This window comes from Candoia aspera, chromosome 12, assembly GCF_035149785.1.
Source record: "Candoia aspera isolate rCanAsp1 chromosome 12, rCanAsp1.hap2, whole genome shotgun sequence".
NCBI classification, from domain to species: domain Eukaryota; kingdom Metazoa; phylum Chordata; class Lepidosauria; order Squamata; family Boidae; genus Candoia; species Candoia aspera.
In genome coordinates, this window is record NC_086164.1 from 12843100 (window position 1) to 12858198 (window position 15099).

General features: G+C 42.5%; 1 protein-coding gene across 3 annotated transcripts in view; it reads left to right on the plus strand.

Annotated features, from left to right (window-relative positions):
- The window catches only part of SATL1 (spermidine/spermine N1-acetyl transferase like 1), a 21714-nt gene extending 6894 nt beyond the window's left edge, over positions 1-14820 (plus strand). For 2 of the 3 annotated variants that reach the window (XM_063313705.1, XM_063313704.1), the window contains 5 exons: positions 8918-8969; positions 9878-9958; positions 12516-12617; positions 13399-13439; positions 14503-14820. In XM_063313705.1, the coding sequence (XP_063169775.1) occupies positions 8939-8969; positions 9878-9958; positions 12516-12617; positions 13399-13439; positions 14503-14673 (426 nt within the window). In that variant the 5' untranslated portion in view covers positions 8918-8938 and the 3' untranslated portion in view covers positions 14674-14820. Of the gene's footprint in view, positions 1-7112; positions 7367-8917; positions 8970-9877; positions 9959-12515; positions 12618-13398; positions 13440-14502 lie in introns of those variants that run through there. The other variant, XM_063313703.1, reaches the window with a different exon arrangement.
- Positions 14821-15099: the final 279 nt, after the last annotated feature.

A 15099-nucleotide genomic window follows, 5' to 3' on the forward strand; every position in this document is an offset into this window, starting at 1 on the left:
ATATCACTTAGCAACCAAAATTCCAGTCCCACTTGTGGTCATTTAGTGAGGGCTACCTGTATCAGCCCCCCCCTTTTTTGTAGAAGCAAAACATTCCATCAAATAAATAAACAAATAAACAAACAAATTCCTTTAAAAACTTCTTAAATTAAAACAAATGTAACCCAAAGCCATAACAACAACAATGAAATAAATTTAAAATATATTTGCTTACCAGATTTCCTTGGGGTTGAGGTCTGTGTGGGGTGACAGGCACCGGAAGCTTTGGTTGCCTTGCTTGATACCTGAAAATTCATCAGAATATCATTTGTTAAAAAAGGAATTATTAAAAGTGGAAATGTAACATGCTACTAATGAGGAGAAAAACAGGCTAGGCTCATAGACCATTAAAATGAGTAATCCCAGCCAATTGTAAGGTGATGAACAAATCTTAATTAGGCAAACTATGGCTTAGTGTATTATATAAACATTAGCTCTGTGATGCCTCTAAGCTTCCTCTTTATTAATCGAGATGCTTGAAACTTCTAGTTCAGTGTTATCTATACATTCATTGGTCGGGGGGAGGAATTTGGTGAAAATCTCTTGTGTTAGAAATGAAGCCTTCCTTGATCAGAAGAAGTCTTTTTCTCTCTGCCCCAAATCTACTCACCGGCTTCCTTTCGGCTTGCTCTTAAAGTAGCCAACCCACTTCATTAAGGTGGTGGCAAGTATAGCCAATGCTACTGCAGGAGCAACGATCACCAAAATCAAGTCCAGAGTGCTCCAAAGGTAGTCACATTTGGGCCCCATGTACCAATAATCTTGCCATTTGTTTCGGTAAGAGGGACACCTAGAGATAGACATGGAGGAGACCAAAATTAAGAAGCTTTGACCTGCTTTCCCTGCAAAGCATAGCCTACCTCTGTATCATGAATATGGGTGCTGGTCCACCCAACAAGCCTGGGGCTGGGTGTTAGAATCAAGGTGTCAGCACCTGATCATTCGAGCATTCACACAATCACAGTCAGGAGGCTGGGATTCCTTTAACTGTTTTAATGAAGCGTAATGAACGGTACAGAAGGCAAGCTGCAAATAAAGATTTCCCGCTCAAACCTAACTTAAAACATTCCCTTAGTTAGTCCCCTTTCCCGTGAAACATGTCACTCCCTCTCCCATCCAGATGGTATTCCTGGCATAGCTTGACCTCATGTCCTTGATGTCCTCAATAGCCATAATAAATCACTTTACACTCCAACTTCACACACCTCTCCCATCTGGCAACATGGGAGAAGGAAATGACTGAAGATGCTCTGATAAGGGTTTCTGTGAAACCTTTGATCATGGGATCTGACTCAAGGGCTTCCTTGCTGTTCTAAAGTAACATCTGCAAGTTATTTTATTTATTTATTTATGACTCAAATTTAGCCACCGCCCATCTCCCCCAGAAGAGGGACTCTGGGCGGTTTACAATAAAATCCCACATAAAACGTAAACATTAAAATCACATAAAACAATTATGATAAAACACAATAAATAAATAAAATCCAAGAGAGATGTAAAATCCAGGCTGGTGGGAGGGACTCTAGGGTGCGAGCCATCCCCAAGAATGGTTATTCACTTTCCCGCCCCAGGCAAGACGGCAAAACCAGGTCTTCAGGGCCTTTGGGAAGGTCAACCTTATTAACCTCAAACATTCCGTCCGGGTTTCTTTATCAACAAGGGTTCAGGGGAGGGCAACAAAGGTGATTCAGGGGCTTGAGGACATGCCCTACAAGGACAGGCTGAAGGAATTTTGGATGTGAGACAAAGAAAAGGAGACTTAGGGGAGAAGTGATAGCCATGTTCAGGTACATAAAGGGAGCTACAGGGAAGATAGTCAAGAATGCTTTTCCAGGCCACAGAAACTAGGACCGGGAATAACAGATATAAGATGCAGCTACCTAGATTTTGTTTGAAGAGAAGGAAAAACTTCATGATGGTAGTAAGGTCTACGCAACAGTGGAACAGTCTGCCCATGGAGGTTGTGGGTTCTCCATGTCTGGAGACTTTTAAGAAGAGAGTGGACTTTGCAAGTAGAGCTCCCCTCCCCGATCCTCAAAGCAAGGAAGTAACTTACTTGCAATAGGGAATTTGATTTTTACAACCACAGGCAACCCCTTTGGGGCAAAAACCGCTTGTATCACCTACACAGTTACCAAAGTCTGCAACATGGGTGCAATCAGCTGGAAAATAAAACAAGTTTCAGTTCAGCTATTGGGCCACATAAGTCCTCACTGGATTTCCACAGGTCAAATACATGGATCTCTGGCTGGGTTTGTGCATTGTGTTAACCATCATATAGGTTGGTTAGTTTTGATGTGGTAGATTGTCAGCTCAACCATTGTCCTTCCTAAGCCATGGTTATGGCTTAGCAGGGTATGAGAACAGAGCTAAGTATGGCTTGTTCAACAGTACAGCAAGCCATGGTTAGCAGAATGAAAGACAACTTCATTTCTATTATAATGAATGTTGGACTAGATGGACTTTTTGGTGCCAGAACAGCCAAACAGGGCTTACTCAACAAGCCACAGTTAAACCGTGACTTACTGCAGCATATGAGTCTGGTCACTTTCTATTAGGTAAAGGTTCCCCTTGACATTAAGTCCAGTCGTGTCCGACTCTAGGGGGCGGTGCTCATCTCCGTTTCAAAGCTGAAGGGCCGGCGTTTGTCCGTAGACACTTCCGTGGTCATCTGGCCGGCATGACTACACGGAACGCCGTTACCTGCCCGCTGAAGCAGTACCTATTAATCGACTCACGTTTGCATGTTTTCGAACTGCTAGGTTGGCAGGAGCTGGGACTAGCAACGGGAGCTCACCCCGTCACGCAAATTCGAACTGCTGACCTTCCACTCGGCAAGCTCAGCAGCTCAGCGGTTTAACCCTCAGCGACAAAATAAAAAGCTGCTTATTAACTGTTTTTTTCCTTTTTATCTTCCCTTTTCCCAAATCACCAACAAATTACTTTTTCTTTTCTGGGAAAGGAAGGGTTGGATTGTGCTTTGTATGATTAACAGCTGACCATGAGGCTTCTTAAAGGCATTCATTTAATTTTAAATCCTTCTCTCAAAATAATAATAATAGTAATAGTAATAATTCACTTTTATAATTATGTTTCTGCCCTGAAACATAGGGTGGAATATGCTGAATTCTTGCCAGAATTATCTCTTTCTGGAAATATCTAAACTCAGAATTCTAAAAGTTCTTACTGCCTTTGGCTACACTCACATGGTCATAGGACCAAAGAATGTTTCTGATCCCTCTCAACAGAAAGACAGAAGCTCGGCTTCTGGAGGGGAAGAGCTCAACTTGAAATTTTTCTTGAGTCAGTGAAGAAATTTCTGATCCTCCCTCCTTCCCCAGCAATATTTGGACTTCAAATCTGATCTGGATGACCCTGGAGAGTCTACAATCCTGATTTTGATCCGGTCCCCCACATCTGAATAAGAACAAAGTACAATAGTGGACAATTTGCATCTTGTGTGACACAATCTTCCATCTTTGTCTGGAAGTTGGCTCACTGTCTGCTTTCATACTACATGCTGGCTATTAAATTAATCCGTTTTTAGGTTCACACCATCCATTGAACCATCCATTACTAGACTAGATTTGCACAATATGCTAAGCTCCAAAGGAACTAACCAAGTTCAGCATGTTAAGTCTAGGTCTTTAACTGAACTAGGTAAATGTGTTGTGTAAGCACATCCCTTGCAGTCTATGGTCTTTAGTTTCCAACAGATCCATAAATGATCGTAGATTTTAATCCTAGTCCTATTGCATCCGCCTCTTTAAAAAAGGCCAAGTTCCAAAGGATTCCCCTTGATTCTGACATCTGCAGGAGCTTGAGAACTAGAACTTATCTAAAAAGATCCCCAAGGTTTTCTTACGATTTGTAGCTTGTGCAGTCAGCCAAGAGATGGATAACAGCAGAAGTAATAGCAGGTGAAGACTGGATGCAAACATGATGGCTTTCCATTGGAATGAGAGACTTGATCCCTTTTCAGCTTTCTGAAGTTCTCATATCAGCCTGAGCAATTCTGATTTACACAAGACTAAGGGTCATGGATTTTGGACTCATTTACAGCATCATGTCTGGTTTTTAATTAACTTTTCTAAAGATAAGACTCTTGGATTGGTTCCAAGACTGTTTTTATATCCATGCAATTAGATGCATAAATAAATAACTAGAAGCAGGGCCACAACATTTTCTAAATGTGTTATATGTAGATGATGATAATATCCATGAAAAGCAGATTACCGCAGTATACTAACAAGTGGTGATGCCCTTATTTATGATATATAGGGCACATTAAGGACAGAGATTGATGAATTCCCTAGGCTTTGCTTATCTCCTTTTTCTGTGAAACATCCCCAGCCAGCACAAAACAACCCACTATGTTCCTTAATGTCAGCTGGGACCTTGTCCCAGGAACAAGGCATGTTTTGACAGATGGTTAGACCAGCAAGTAGAGCTATCTGTCAAAACCCACTTTGAATTTTGCACAAGTGTTTTGCACAGGAGTGTTCAGACGGAGCCTGACAATGAACTGATGTCACCTGAGAATCAAGCTCTTTTTAGACTTCAGTTTAGTGCTTTTTCTGGAATTCCTTCCTTTTTTTTTCAGTTTGGTGTGGTGACAGACAAGGAGTGCTCTCTGGGTTGGATGCTGGGAGAGAGAGCTATTCCTTCACCCTGCATGAAGTGGTCCCAAACCAGGTTGGCTTACCACATTTTGATGTGACAGGATAGCTGGGAATACAATTGAAGAGGGTGAATCAAATTATGCCCAGAAGGGACCCCTCTATACAGAAGACAAAATCCCAAACCAAAATTACAAACTATGCCACCATGATGAAGGATTTAACAAAGGTGCCATTCAGACACCCCAAACATTCTTAAAAGAACGAAGATTTCCCTTTATTGTTTCTCCTGACTGATGTACTTGAGTTTGAGGAAATCAATTTATATAGTTTGGATGAAGCTATTCAGTAATTTAGAAACTTTTTAAAACAAATATGTCAGCAGAAGGATTATTGATTACAAAGCCTATTAGTATGATTATACAGAACTCTTTTTCCTTATCTACAAGTGCAATGTTCTGAAGGACCTGTTTCTCTTATTAAAAACAAAGTTGCATTGCATTGGCAAGGATTCTTTTAAAAGCTACCCTGTTAGGCAATTCAAGGGATCTTCAATCTCTCTGTGGCATTCAATTCCCCTTTAAACAACAGGAGTCTCCCAGCAATATGCCAAGTGACAAAATGCACCCCTTTCCAGGGGGTTCCACCCAGGGAGGGATCAAAAAGGTCAAGATGGCGGCTGTGACTGTGCTACTGAAGCCCCACCCCCTTCGACATGCGTCATTTAAAGGGGGCGGGGCTTCAATCACAGTTGTCCTCTTGACTTTTTTGACCCTCCCTGCAGACACTCCCACCTGCTGAAAAGCTACGCCACCTGACTTGTTTATGCAGACCTAATAATGCAACAGTGGGAAATGTGGACTGGAAGATGCACTGAATAAAAAACAGAAGTTCAGTTGTTATGCTTCATTGTTTAGTGTTCAAAAGCCTAACTACCTTTTGGCACAATGCCTAAAACTGGCAATGATTGTGACTAATCAATGGAAATGTTTCAGAGTGAGTTTGAAAACCATGGTTTGTGATACATGGGGTTTGAGAGAATCTTTGAACGGACTGAGATGTTTTACAGATTTTATCCAGCCTCTAGAGCCCCCTGTATCTAAAAACTAGAATATTAAGTCAAAGAAGTCAAGAAAGGGGACTACTGAAGGCAAGAACGCTGCAACCCAGTGTGCAAATTGTGCGCCACATGATGGGGGGGGGGAGCACTAGGTGCAAGATTGAAAAAAAATCCTCAGTGGCAGGTGAATGTGCATGCACATGGCTGGAATATTTTTAAAAAACGGTTTTTGGATGGGGGTGATTCGTGAAATTCTGCACAAGGGCACCTTCTATGCCATCAGCACTCTGCAGGACTAAAAATATAAACCACTGGTTTGTTTCAAGCTATTATTAGTGGAAAACATGGCATTGCCATGAGTGATGCAAACTTACTCAAACCCTCCTGCATTGTATAAATCCCTAAACCATAACTTACACCCAACGGTCAGAAAGATACATCTGTAATTTTTTCTATAATATAAGTGGTCATTTTATGTAGAATTACTGTTTTAGATCACAAAGAGCTATTCTCCCTGATCTCTGTTGCTCGTGAATTTCAGGAGAATGGCATTATATCAGTAAGAATCTACAGCTTGAATCTAGCACAGCCGGCCAACGTAAAATAGAAGATACAACACGCACACATGGTAAACAAATAGTCACTATTACATTTACCATTACTATCGTTTTTATTTTTGGATCACCCTGTTAAAATGCCAACATGTCTGTTTTAAAGCTGTCTTTCCCTATTCATTCAAACATCCTCTGCTTGTGTGTCCCTAAATAGACACCAGAGTCTTAGATCACTTCCAAGAGAGGGGCAAACTTTGGTCAGTTCATTCCTCACACTAAGCAACTGGTTGTTTAGTACTGTGTGAGACTTCAGCATATTAAACATACCCAACCAATTGTGCCTTATTCAATAAACGGTGGTTACGCAAATCAAGGATAAGTGCAGGGTGGGCATTCTATTAGAGTTTCTTTTTTCCAATGATAAGTGAAGACATATTCCAAGAAGATGGCCTCCTTGTACATTTTTCCTACCTTCCCCTGTTGGGGACATCCACCTACCTGTGTGTTTCTCAGAAGAGGGGCGAAAAAGACTAACAAGTGAATTAATAAATCCCCATCTGAAATTTTGAACGTTGAAAAGTAGAATCAGAGTTGGCCGACCTTGAGATCTTCCCTCCCCCTTTTAGCTCATCTTAATAATTGATTATAGGGAAGAAGATGAGGAGAGGAGAGGTGGAATATTGTGATGCTGGTCCCATTGTGACTCTTTGCATGATCAGAGCCTGTCGGGTGACCCTCCAAGTGAAGTACAAGCTGAGATGGAAGCTGGCCTGAAACAGAGATCACATCTCCAATCTCCACCTTTGTAAACAGGCAGGAGAAAACAGGAGGTGGGGGAGAGTGGTGGTGAAGGAAGAAGTCGTCTTCTTGTCTTCTTTTTCTTTTTCTTGCCTTGTCCAAGCATCAGTCTTTGAGATGGTGAATGAAGCAGCCCAAGCAGAGGCCCAGCAGCGCTCAAGCCCCTTTGTGGGAAGCGAACAGCCACCCTGCTGCTTCAAGCTCTCATTATGGCGGGTATTGGCAACTCCATGAATCGCTTCCGGGTGCGTCCAGCTGAGCCGCAGGACTGCCCTGAAATCCTGCGTCTCATCAAAGTAAGAAGAGGCAAGGGGAGAGGAGATATGGGGTCGAATCTGGTCTAACCTATCCACTGTTAAGAAGTACAATAAACATAGGATGCAGAGGCAGAACTCATGGATGAAAGTGAGTGGGTTGGCCCAGCAGGCCAAGGCAGGGCTTGTTTTGACTAGGGTACCTGGTTTCATCAATCACTTTCAGCCTCAAACTATGGTCTATAAATGACAATGGCTAGGGTCATACAGCCACCAAAGTCAAAAGCAAAGAAGCTGCATCTGGGCTTTAAATGTATTCCTATGGTGCCTAACAAAGGGACGCGGTGGCGCTGCGGGTTAAACCGCTGAGCTGTCGATCGGAAGGTCGGCGGTTCGAAACCGCGCGGCGGGGTGAGCTCCCGTTGCTAGTCCCAGCTCCTGCTCACCTAGCAGTTCGAAAACATGCAAATGTGAGTAGATCAATAGGTACCGCTTCGGCGGGAAGGTAACGGCGTTCCGTGTCGTCATGCTGGCCACATGACCCGGAAGTGTCCTATGGACAACGCTGGCTCCAAGGCTTTGAAACGGAGATGAGCACCGCCCCCTAGAGTCGGACACGACTGGACTTTACGTCAAGGGAAACCTTTACCTTTACTATGGTGCCTAACGCACTTTTGTGGCTTGATGGGACTGTGCGCGCTGCCTTCTTACTGTGTTCCTTATGGCCTTTAACCATGTTCCATGCTCTCTTAAGGCTATGTTACCAAAGTTGTGGCCAATGGTTGGTTATAAGTTCCGCTCACCAAAACCTGCGGCTGCTTCAAGTTCGGATAAGAATGTTTTGTTTTAGAAAACCTGTATTGAAGCATGGTGTGGGACAAGGGGTCTTTTTTACTGGTTTATTAGATTTGTATACCACAGAACCTGAAGTGACACATGGTAGTTCACAACAGATGCAAAATAAAACAGAAATAGAGTTTCTATTTTATTTCATCAAAGAATAGCCTAAAACAGGGTTTCTCAATCTCAGCAACTTTTAGATGGGTGGACTCCAACTCCCAGAATTGCCCAACTGGCAACGTCTAAAAGTTGCTGAGGTTGAGAAACACTGGCCTTAAATAACAATAAACCACCACTGCCATCCTGGATAGACAAGATCACACTTCAAAAGTTCTGTGGAAGTGTTCTGACTTAATGGATTGTTTGTCTACTTGATTGTTTGTCTCCTTGGTAGTTCCTTGATCAGGGTATTGTTTTCTGTTTGTTTGTCTGGTGTTAATCCCTGCTTATCTGGGTATAGCTAGGTTTCTCTTCTCTTCCATTTAACACACTATTTAGCTGCAAGAGATCTTTCAGTTGCATGGATAGAGGGCTTTGGCGATGGCTGCTCTACTCATTGGCTCCCTGGGGCCAGCCCTTCCCCTCTGGCCTTGTAGGCTGCCCCCTCTTTACCCCGTGAGAAGGCTTCCCATCATTCCTGCCTTCATGGCTGCCCTTTGCCAGACTACGAATGCTACTCTGCTGCTGCATTTAAACAAACAAGTAAAATGTATTCCTTTATCCTGGTGACATTCTGGTTTCTTCTCTTGGCAGGAACTGGCTGCTTATGAAAACATGCCTGAAGCAGTAAAAATAACAGAAACAGGTAAAACAGCAGCTTGGAGGGTTTTGTTTTGTACACTGGAAAGGTTCATCCTCCACTTGGGGAAAAGGAAGTTTTGTGCCTGTCCCCTCCTCTCTCGGGAACTTCTGAAGTAGTTTGCCCTTTGCCTTCTTCCTGGAAGGTCCCAGTCTAGTTTACAGCCTGGGAATTTACCTGGCAATCTCCCATTCAAGTACCAACCAGGTTGATCCTACTCAACTTTTTGGGAATCAACCAAGAACACCTAGGTGCTGTCACCTGCCAAGCTTAGTCCAGTCCATGGAGCTTAGGGCAGTGAAAACAGCAAGACAATCCTCTGAAGATGCAGGATCACCTAGGGGGTGTTGAAAAGGGTGTTCTCTCATTCTTGTGTGGTCCTGATTAAAATCTTCCCTTGGCCTCAAGGATTACATTCCTTCCATGTGCCTGTTCCAATCTCACAATCAAAAAAGAAAACTGTATTAAAAAACAAGAGGCGCACTCTATAATTCAAAATAAGATAGCAAGTAGACAGTTCTAGCTTACCTTACTCCCTAATAATTTAGGTAACTGCATACATACATTTCTATTTGGATTCTTGGAGGACAATTCCTATCATTTTACCAAGTGATCTGTTACTTGCGTGTCCTGAGAATATACATGTCATTAAAGAGGCCCTAAAAGTTAATATATAGCCTTTAGATGCTTTAATGCATGTGTATTTTACTTGTCTTGCCTGGGAAAGAAAGCCTAACCACCCTCTATAGTTTTAATTCTGGAGAGTTGATCCTCTTCTCCATTCTGGTGGAACGTACAAAATCTGCCCAAGGGAGTCTGCTCTGGGACCAGTGGTGGCGGCACATTGCGTGCGTGCGTGCGTGTGTGTCATGTAGTACTTTTCTCCCTTCACTCAATGGCTTGAATATTTTCAGATTTACTTCGAGATGGTTTTGGATCACATCCCTTTTTCCAGTGTTTAGTAGCAGAGGTATCAACGGAAAATGTAATGCTAGGTAAGCCCAAAAGGTATGATTTTAGCTGGTGAAATGAGTCCAACCATCCTTGCAGGATGGAAAGTACCTACTCGTGGCTTGCAGTATCCAAGAAATTCAATAGTCTCCTCCTCTCTGGCTTACTCCAGAACTGTAGCTGGGGAAGACCAAAGGTGAGACTTTTTTTAAAAATCGGATTAACCAAAAAGACTCCTCCCTGCTGTCTCAGCTCAAGTCACATTCTACTCCAAAGCCACCATCTTGCCTACAAACATAACAATTATTTGCGTATCACTAGAAGAGAATCTCTGTAGCTCAGGGTTGAATGGTGGAGTCCTTGGTGCTCTCTGAGCCTGGTTGTTGGCTTGCAGACATTTCATGACCCAACTAGGTAACACCATCAGTGCTGGTGAGTGTGTGGTTTGCTCCCTGTTTATATACTGTAGCTTGCCCTGCCTGTGTTGCTAGGGGTGTGGTTTTCTCCTTGGTCAAATAGACAATCAAGCAAAAAACCAATACCCTAAACAAGGAACTACCAAGGAGACACCCCCCCCCCCAAATATATAGAGAATTGTGTTGTGAAACTCCAGACACTTTTTAAAGAACTTCAAAGTAGAAGTTGGAGGTCAGGTGGATTCAAGACTAAAGGGCTGTTAGAAAGGTACACTGTATTACACAATTCTTCCTCCTAACCCATCTTCCAATTAATATTCCACTCTCTAGTGAAAAACAGATCACACAAAGATTCTTTTCCCACTTTGTTTTTGAGATAATTACTGTACATTCTTTTCAGTTGTAAACAGAGAGGGTTCAAAGGAACAAGTGGAGATGATCAAAAGAGCATTATTTTTAAAAAAAGGGGAATTACCAAAATTCTTGGGAAATCCCAGTATTTGCAAAAGTACCGAAACACGATACCCTTGAACTTTCTGTCCTTCTCGAGGGGACTGAGATGCTTTGTGTCCAAAGAAATTACGGAACCTCAAGTATACCATCCACCCGTAACGCCCACCGGGGAGGAAGCCCTGCTTGTGGTCCCACTGGTGGGCGTGGCTTGCAGTTAGTGGCCAGAAGGTAGGGCCTTTCCCATGCAACATCCCAATTCTGGAATAGTCTCCCCAGAGATGTTTGGTTGGGCCCTTCACTGTTATGATTCAGAAAATAACTGAAGACATACCTATTTGCCCAGCCATTTATCAGATTAAAAAAAATATTAAGCACCGGATTGTCTTTCAGACTTTTTCTTTTTTTCTTTTAAAATCAAATTTGTTTTAGTGTTCCATTTTGTTATTTTTATGCATTGCTGGTTTTGACTTTGATGGCTTTATTGAAGATTGCTTTTATTCCCCTGTAAATTGTTCCGAGCTCCTTTGGGAAGGAGCAGCGCTGAAATAATAAATAAATGCAGGAGCTCAATTTCACTGTGCAGCAAGATGTTAAACATCACATTCTCCAGCGTTGTTTTGCCAAACTAATTGGGCGTGTGTGTGTGTGTGTGTCTGTGTGCATGCACTTTTAAAAAAGACACTTCTGATGGAATGTCTAACAGATCCTGGGAACAGAGGATGACTGTTAAAAGAAAATATTCTTTAATCCAGAGCAGCGAGGAAGCAATAGAAGGGGACTCAGACTAACTCTGCTTTAATTACGCTAGGTGTAAGTTAAGCTGCAGAATTGCTTTGTAGGCTTTCAAGAATCTGTTACTATCAATAAGATTATTCCAGAAATCCAATTGGTTCTTGTTTCCTGAGTTTACCAGACTCAAGGGGCCTGACAACATCAAATAGCTACTCTCCGGTATCATGTAGAATTTGGCCTGCAGAGTGTGGCTAAATTTTAATTGTTTGCAAGCAGAGGCATTTGTGGGGGAGTGCTCAAAAAAGTCCAGATGCCAGTGGTGTGATTGAAGCTGCTGTCGTGACTTGACACCTCCTACCCCATGTTTGCCTGTTTCCCAGTTCAGAGTAAAATGTACAGGCAGTCCTCACTTAATGACAATTGGGACCAGAATTTCAGTTGCTAAGTGGTCATTAAGCAAATCCAATCTGATTTTATGACCTTTCTTATGGCAGTTGATAAGCAAATCACTGTGGTTATTAAGCAAACCATGTGGCTGTTAAGCGAATCACATGGTTCCTCATTGATTTTGCTTGCCAGAAGCCAGCTGGGAAGGTTGAAAATGGCGATCATATGACTGCAGGATGCTGCGATGGCCGTTAGTGCGAGGAACGGTTCAAAGTCTTTTTTTCAGCACCATCATAAGCCACTAAATGAATGGTCATTAACCAAGGACTACCTGTAATGACTTGGTAGGATGGTGATGATGATGGTGATGATGATGGGTCCATTTTAATGGAAGGCTATCCTTACAGCAATGCAGTTAGTTCTTGGTTAAGTCATTACATCAAATCTTCATACATCCACATCTGTCCAAGAAGGACTTCTGTCAAAAGCTTTTAATATTAAGTTATGTTAATGAATTGAAAGAAACCAAACGGAGTTTCTTTAGTCACTTGATAGCCTTGCCGTGTGTACCCTGGGAACGTAATTCCTTAAAGCGATGCTTCTCTCTCCACAGATGCTGGCATTGTAGGTTTTGCTATGTATTACTACACCTATGATCCTTGGATTGGCAAGCTGTTATACTTAGAAGATTTCTATGTTATGGATGCCTATAGAGGTAAGCAACCTCTGTGTTTCCTTACCGCTGTTTCTAACACAGCCAGAAAGCAGAAGGCAGAATGATGATGTGGAGTTAGGGTATCGCAGCAGGCTTGGAGAAGAGTTAGCTTTGGATCCACATTCACATCCCCACCCTGTATTTATTGTCCAGAACTCTCTCTTGGCTAGAAGGGTGGAATATGTAAAGCAGGACCCCTTGCATCCAGTTCTGAGACAAGTCCCTGCTTGGGAGAGGATCCTGGAAGTCAGGAAGGAGAAAAGAAACAGCAGACCCTCTCACCCTGCCTCTCTGCTAGGAGGTCAGCAACTTCTAAGTGACCTATCAGTTCCTCAAGCAATGGCAGAGGTGGCCGTATTTCAGAAACATTGGCTGTGTTTGCACCCAAATATCGAACTTCGTGAATTGTACCTGGTTTTGAGCACATTGTGTGATCCGAGTTCATTTAATTAGCTTAAGGTTCAAAAGATTTTGGTGACTCCAAGAATTCGTTAGCACCCAATATAGGTTTGTTGAGCAAATGCAGCCACTCCTATTGTTCTATCAGCGTGGTAGGAGAAAAAAAAAATAGATTAGTCCCCTTTGTTGTGGATCAGTGCTCAAAGACACAGCCGAGCAGTGACACTTTTTTTCTTTCGAGAGATCTGAAACAAAAACCAGCTAAGTACCTTTTGATAGAGGTCTGTAGAATAAAGCCTTTGTCTACATCTATTGGGTTAGAACAAAACAAGGGAAAATTTCCCAATTCAGACAACTGAGTTTCTCAACTGTGTTTTGACAGGCTGGGGCATTGGAACGGAACTTTTAAAAAATTTAAGTCAGGTAAGTAACTATTTCATACTTTAAGTTATATTTTCAATGTTATAGTCATCATTTTCCTTTGATGCTCAACTCAATTATTGTTAAAGAGCTGACAGAAAAGTCAAAACTGACTTACTGCAGCCTTCCCAAAATTGATTCCCTCCAGCTGAGTTGTTGGCTAAAAGTTCCATCATCCCTCAGTCAAAACGGCCATTTCTGAGATGGGACAACACTAATTTAGTGGACCATCAGTGGCTGTGTTCTTCAAAGCCGCAAAAGAAAGGATCCACAGCATCAGGGGTGTCTCTAGGGTTAAAAAAGTCAAGATGGCAATGGAGGCCAGCATGTTGACTCTTTTGACCTCCCTCACAGCTGTCTCTGCCCAGAATCTTAGCAGGTAGAATCTCTGAGCTTATGTGCAACCAGCAGCTAAAATGACAAAACTGCTTATGAATTCCTAGATTGCAAACAGGGGGTTTCATAGCTGAATATTCCTCTATACTTACAATTTTTATGTGCAATATTGCTTTTCTTAAGACAGAAAAATTGTAGCCCAGATGCAACATCCTAGAGCCGCATGTGTGAAAATGCATTTATTTATGTACACACTAACATTCAAATCTTAACAAAACGTTTAATGACTTGATCTCATTCTGGTCAAACTGGTTTGTCCGAATAGCTTAGAGCAGTGTTTCTCAACCATGGCAACTTTAAGAGGCGTGGACTTCAACTCCCAGAATTCCCCAGCCAGCACTGGCTGGGGAATTCTGGGAATCGAAGTCCACGCCTCTTAAAGTTGCCAAGGTTGAGAATCACCAGCTTAGAGGACGAAAGAATTCAAGAACAGAAGGTTCAGTGATATAGTGCAAATCTACAACTGTAGAGTTACATAGACCTCCAGCGTTGAACAAGCAATTCTGAAGTGAATGCAATGACTATTGTAAAGAAAACTGTTCTTTCTAAGTTTTGTTACTGTACCAATTTAAGCAACAGGCTAATTTGGCTATTTTAAAATACGCTCTATTGGTAGAGGTTTGAGGTGTAGTGGACACCGCTGAATTGTGCTGCGTTTATGTCTGAACAGATCGCGATCGATTCCAACTGTAGCTGCATGCACTTTCTTGTTGTGGTTTGGAACAAGCCATCGATCGAGTACTATATGAGGCATGGGGCGTCCGATCTTTCCACCGAAGAGGGATGGCATCTCTTCCGATTTGATAAAGAACATCTAGTCAGAATGGCTGCTGGAGAATAAAAAGGAAGTATCCCTCCCCAGGTGGAGTGCCATCAGCTCATCAGCCACAAGGAAACATCTAGCTAAAACTGTCGTTCTAAAGCAGGCAAATACTAGCAACAGAAATTAAAAAGAAGCTTGCCTGTTTTATGACTGGCAGTAGTTTGATACATCATTGGATCCTTGTGTTTTTCCATTTGTGAGCTGTGTTGGTATGTCATGAACCCCGATGTTTGGTTAATAAGGACACCCATCACCATCATATGGGCTCTCCTGGTCGTTGGGAGCTCCTTAACCAGTCAGAGGTTCTCTGATATCCTGCGTCCTGGAATGCTTTGCGTTCTGGGTTGAAACCAGAATTTGTAGTCAAGGCTTTCTGCAGGTTACAGGTGTTGGGTTTCTCTAAATCCCAGCAGCGTCAGATGAAGAGCCGCTTATAAGCTGAAG